This window comes from Gekko japonicus, unplaced genomic scaffold, assembly GCF_001447785.1.
Source record: "Gekko japonicus isolate JY-2015 unplaced genomic scaffold, Gekko_japonicus_V1.1 scaffold2783, whole genome shotgun sequence".
Lineage (NCBI taxonomy): Eukaryota > Metazoa > Chordata > Lepidosauria > Squamata > Gekkonidae > Gekko > Gekko japonicus.
The window spans coordinates 152,894-158,592 of record NW_015161487.1 but is presented as its reverse complement, the minus strand read 5'-3'; the positions used below and the strand labels follow the sequence as shown (position 1 = coordinate 158,592).

General features: G+C 50.3%; 1 protein-coding gene across 1 annotated transcript in view; it reads right to left on the bottom strand.

Moving 5' to 3' along the window:
- Positions 1–6: 6 nt before the first annotated feature.
- The window catches only part of PPP1R12C (protein phosphatase 1 regulatory subunit 12C), a 39,747-nt gene continuing 34,054 nt past the window's right edge, over positions 7–5,699 (bottom strand). Inside the window, 8 exon segments of the mRNA XM_015429168.1 lie at positions 7–277; positions 415–465; positions 1,562–1,612; positions 2,061–2,165; positions 2,286–2,385; positions 4,425–4,483; positions 4,686–4,807; positions 5,286–5,376. Coding sequence (XP_015284654.1) covers positions 191–277; positions 415–465; positions 1,562–1,612; positions 2,061–2,165; positions 2,286–2,385; positions 4,425–4,483; positions 4,686–4,807; positions 5,286–5,376 — 666 coding nt within the window. The 3' untranslated portion in view covers positions 7–190.

Genomic DNA, 5,699 nt, shown 5'->3' with positions numbered 1-5,699 from the left:
AACGGGTTTCTGATTGGCTGGGGCTTGCGACAGCCTGCGTTTGGAGTGTCTGGGTGTTGGTGTGGGGAGCTGGCCGCCCCATTATCCTCGCATCTCCTTCCTGTCCCTGATGAAGATCTGGTTGACATAAAGGGTGGACTGGGGAGTAAGGCCCCGGGTTCGTGGCAGAATCTGGGGGCTGCAGTGACGGTCACTTAGACAGCTTGCTGATGACACGGATAAGAGCGGCGTTTTCGTCCTTCAGACGCTGGTTGTCAGCCTTCAGATCTGAAAGAGCCTGCCAGAGAGAAGGAAGGAGAGACGGAGAGGCCTTTCAGTTTTGGGTCAAGCCTCATTTCGTACGATCCCTGACCGGTCCGAGACCTCCCCGTCATGGACGAGACCCAGAGACTGAGCCAACCAGGTGGGCCTTACCTTCAACTCTTCCTCCAGCTCTGCGGCTTTTCTCTCCAAGGCTCGGCGTTCCTTGTGGAGAGAGGGCAAAGGGACGAAGGTGAGGAGCGAAGAGGAGTTCTAAGAACCCGTTTAATCAGGGCTAACCAAAGCCAGCCTCTACAGAACAAGACTGGGTGGGGCATTGGTGCTAAAAGAGCATCTAGAGGGTGCCCCCAACGTGTTTCAAATTTACAAAGCAAGAGGATACAGAGGAGGAAGAAAGGGGGATTGGATTTACACCCTGCCTTTCACTACGCAAGGGAGTCTCAGAGCAGCTTACAATCTCCTTTCCCTTCCCCTCCCCACAAGAAGAGATGAAGAAGAGACTGGATTTACACCCCGCCCTTCACTACCCAAAGGCGTCTCAGAGCGGCTTACAAACTCCTTTCCCTTCCCCTCCCCACAACAGACACCCTGTGAGATAGATGGGGCTGAGAGAGCTTCTTCAAGAACTGCTCTTTCCAGAACAGCTCTGAGAGAACTGTGACTGACCCAAGGTCATGCCAGCAGCTGCATGTGGAGGAGTGGGGAATCAAACCCAGTTCTCCCAGATTAGAGCCCGTGCTCCTAAGTACTACACCAAACTGACTCTACACCAGACACCCTGTGAGGTAGGTGGGGCTGAGAGAGCTCTTTTGAGAACTGCTTGTGAGAGAACAGCTGTGAAAGAACTTGTAACCGACCCAAGGTCACACCGGCAGCTGCATGTGGAGGAGTGGGGAATCAAAACCCAGTTCTCCAGATCAGAGTCCGCCGCTCTTAACCACTACACCAAACGGGCTCTCTCAGACTTCCTTTACATTTCAAGGTATAACCTGTCTCTGTTCAGTATTCCTGGGTAAGAACAAAGCACTTCCTTTCTGGATCCGACCAAGGTCCTCCTAGTCCCCCATTCTTTGCAAGCATCCCAGTAAGCTCCTGGCGGTCTGCTGGAAAACGGGGGCCGTACTCTGCTGGTGGATCATGCCCACCTTCTTGCCCTTCGCCATGGAGCACCGTGGCTCCTCCCCTCTGTCAGGCAGCAGCAAACAAAGGACGGCCATTCCTCACCACTGCCATAGAGCTGGCAACACTCCCAGCACTTTGGAAGGGGGAAGGGAGGAGAGAAGCGGAAACAGGTACTTACGAATCTCTCCAGCTCCAGGAGAGCTGGCCGCTCGGCAAAACGCTCCTGCCTCTGAGGGGGGTAACAAAACAAAACACATAATGTGACGTGTATGCACAACGCCAAGGCGACAAGAGCGCTACTAGGAGGGGGAACGGTGGTGGCAACAGAATAAGCATTTACGCAGAGCGTTTCAAGGGATCAGATTGCTTCGGGTGCAGTCGTGGCCTTCCCCAAAGCCCTGTATGGCAACCTGGCACTGCCACCCCCATGTGAGCAGACAGGAGGTGGAAAGAAAAGAGCAGCATGCCGCTCTACGCCAGAGACTAGATCTGAACCAACCATAACTTCCTGGCACGTGTGCTATTACCATCAAAGGTCATCACCAGTTGGGCATTTTTACACCACACAGCTCTGGACAGAAAGAATGAGCCATGCCCATGGCGGAGCCGCCTGCTGTGTTCTGCTCCGCTGTGCCCCCAGCCTGCCTGTCCCGTCCCCCCCCCCAGTCCCTTTGTACCTGGGTCGCTCTTTCCAGCTCCAGCTTGACTTGGGTCAACTGCAGCTGTGCCTCCTGCAGCTGCTCCTTCAGTTTCTCATTCTCAATCGAGAGATCTTCATACAGCTTAAGGGCAAGACACACACAAAGCAGGTCCCGCGGTCACTGACAGCCCTGCCGCACCGCAGTCCGGCCTCCTCGGCCAGCAGTCCCACCCCTTCCCCCAGGGAAGCCACGGCCACTCACTTTTCTGTAATAGGTATCGGGTTCCTCTTTGCAGTGCGACGCGCTGCTCCGTCTCTGGCAGGGAGCTGTCCGGTTGGGCAGGACGCTGTTCACGTGTTCACTGAAAAGAGAGACCGTGTCACGGGGAGGGGGCGTGTGTCCTGTGGGGGCTCCTCACTCTCTGCAATTCAGGTGGGGAACACGACCTACAGAACCTTGCTTACGATCTGAAGAAACACCTGTGATGGACTGAAAATGAAGCCAGGCCCATGGGAAAACAAAATGATAAAACCTGCTTTCCACCCCAAATGGCTATTATTGGATTTACCCTCTTGTAAGGATATCAATACACCAAAGCTTAAGCTCATTTCAAGTTTACTGGCGGCAGCAAGTTTGTGTACTGCAACAAACTGGAAGAAGGATGAATATCTTTAACGTTGTGGAAGGTTAAAACTTGGGATTTTATTGTTACAGAGAAGATCTCTTTCGTGGTTAACCCGATAGATTCAGATTCTAAATTATCTCACTTTTCGGACAAGTGAATGCCTCTCATTTCTTATTGGGAGGGAATGAAATGTCATAAAGGTGGAGAGATCTCCACCAAATACAGGCTCCTTTTTGCATGACTTAAATCTAGATCTCCTGTAATAGAGTATTGTATTTTGTTTATTTTATAATAATCTTTTTTTAAAAAAAACAAACAAACCACTTTGCACACTGAGTCACTGGATCTTGCAGCTTATTCTGAGCACCAAATAAATGCACAACTCTGAGCAGGTAATGTATATGTATGGATAAATTGCTTTCTGCTTTCTATATCCACATGCCTTCTCCTGTGATTACATTATGATAACATGCTGTGTCTTATTTCCTGTTGCATGCCAAATGGTGAGGCCACATGGCCTCAATATCCATGCCATAAACCCACATTCTTTCACACCTTCATGCCAAAAGCCAGACCTCATGGCTCCACTTCCTGGCCCACATGCGACAAGTCACGTACACAATGAAGTAACTGGAGTTTGGAGTCACATGACTGCAGGCGGGGTCTCCAAACTCCTAGCCAATCTATACACACACCTTATGTGCAGCTATGGCAACCTGAAATTGGCCACACACCCCTGCTGCTCGTGATTGGCCGAATGGCCACGGCTAGTCATGATTAGATTGGGGTATAATTGTTTGATCTGTATGGGAGTGAGCTCTCCTTGTTCTCGAGTCTCTTGTTCTCTTAGCTCTGAGGCTCTTGCTGCCTGTTTTATGGCACCTGAAATGCTGTCTCTCGGAAAACAAAGATGTGCTTGGTGACTTGGAGCACATGGGTGTGCAAAAATGGGATTTCCCTTCAAAATCCCTTGGACTATTCTGGACTGTTGGATGTCCCTGAATTGGTAACTATGTATCTTTAATGTGTAGTTAAGGCAAATTGCCCTAGCCTTTGTTATTTTGTAATCTCCTAGTCTGTTGCTATGCTCTGTACTGAATAACGATCCTTCTTATTGCTAATTTGTCTCTGATGCTGTAACTTGGATTCCAAGTCTAAAGTCTTGTGCCTAACGCTAACCACATACGCTACCATGGGAGGGTAAAAAGCGTGCATCTCTGGATTGAGTTGCTAATGTGTTCTGTCCCAGATGCCAACTATGGGTTTGGAATCTCTTCCCTTAGGAAAAGCAGGGACTAGTGAAAAGAGGTTCTGGTGGGAAATTGTCTGGAAACCAGAGAGGGTATAGACCATCTCGTGGTTTGTTGTTTAATGTACTGAAAAGTACAGGATTCCCTCTCATCCCTGGACTGGCCTGGGTGGGCTAATCCTGGACAGCATATATGTTTTATTAAAAGTACTGTGCATATGGGACCCCTTTGCATTTTTTGGTCTCAGCCCCCATCCAAGGAGCTCAGGACGCTGCCGACGGTTGTCCCTGCCTCGTAAAAACTTTGGGAAGCACCTAAGGGAGAGTGACTGGCCCCAGGTCAACCAGCGGACTTCTTCGCTAAGCGAGGATTTAACTACACCAGCTCTGTTTCTGCGGTAATTGAGTAAGCTGCTTTGGATCCCATATACTCACCTGTGTAGTGTGGGGGGGGGAGGGCCTCACACACTGCTCTTAAAACAAGGTTCGGAGGAGAGTGAGTGCTGAATTCCCAAAGGTAATCTACCTGCCATGTCCTGACGGATCTTCACTGTTGACTTGCTCAACATCTTCTTCATCCTCACCCTGGAGAAGAGGAAAGACAGCTGGGGTTGAGGCTGCCCACAAGATCTGTGCAAGAAACTCAGGACGGGGGGTGAGGGATGTCTAAGGCAGCCGCAGAGCTCTTAATAACGTGGCCACACAGCGCCCCCCCACTGGCAGTCTAATCCCAGCTCTTTACTGAGCACAACGCAGCGGCTTCTACCCAGCTGTCTGGTGTGTTCACCTCAGAGTTTCCCCCCAGCCCGCTGATGCGTCTCTCCCGCCGGCCTTTCCTGCGGTCCCGGATAGCCAACCGGTTCCGGAGATCCAAATCCGCCTCCGAGCTCATCTCATCGGGTTCCAAGCCTGCAGGACAGAGAGAGGGTGAGCTGCAGAACTCTGGACGGAGACGCAGGCCCCCCATGGGCTGGCAGATTATATAAAGGCACGTCAAGGCAGAAACCAGGGGGGTCATCAGGCTGCCTCCGAGCTCATCTCGTCGGGTTCCAAGCCTGCAGTACAGAGAGAGGGTGAGCTGCAGAGCTCTGGACGGAGACGCAGGCCCCTGTGGGCTGGCAGATTTAATATAAAGGCAGATCAAGGCAGAAACCAGGGGGGTCATCAGGGGAGAGGGTCGGGCAGGAGAACGAGGTGGCGAGCGCCGTTGCTTTGGGATGCACCAAGACTCAGCTCTGCTGCAGCAAATACACAGCGGAGGAAAAGCAGCAGCATAAAACAGGCCGAAAGTTAAGGGAGGACGAAAGAAAAAAAGAAAAGTCACAGTGGTATAAGTCTCACTAAGCCCCAAGTTAAAATGACCAAATGCAGGAATGGGAAAAGTTACCTCTTCTGGGCTGCGAATTCACCACCAACGGATTCACAGTATAAACCGAAGAGCTGTCTGAACTGGGGTGCCGGAATCTCCTAGAGGCATCCTGAATTTAAACGACAAGGTGGTGGGATCGGGGAGGGCAGCGCAGCACAAACGTCATATGTTACATTGATATTTTTTTTTAAAGGGGAAGAAAATCAGGCTGCATCAATAGGCAGGAGTGAACAAGGTGCAAAGGAGAGCAGTTTATTTGACCTTTCAGATCGCAACGTGTTTCGTAATAAGCTTTCTCAGGAGATCTACTAAAGTCAAGTTAAAATAGATGCAATTACACCAATACATGTTAATACCAATAATACCTTGTTTAGAATAAACATACAAGCTGATAATTAAAATTCTTTAAGATTAATTAATTCAAAACACAGA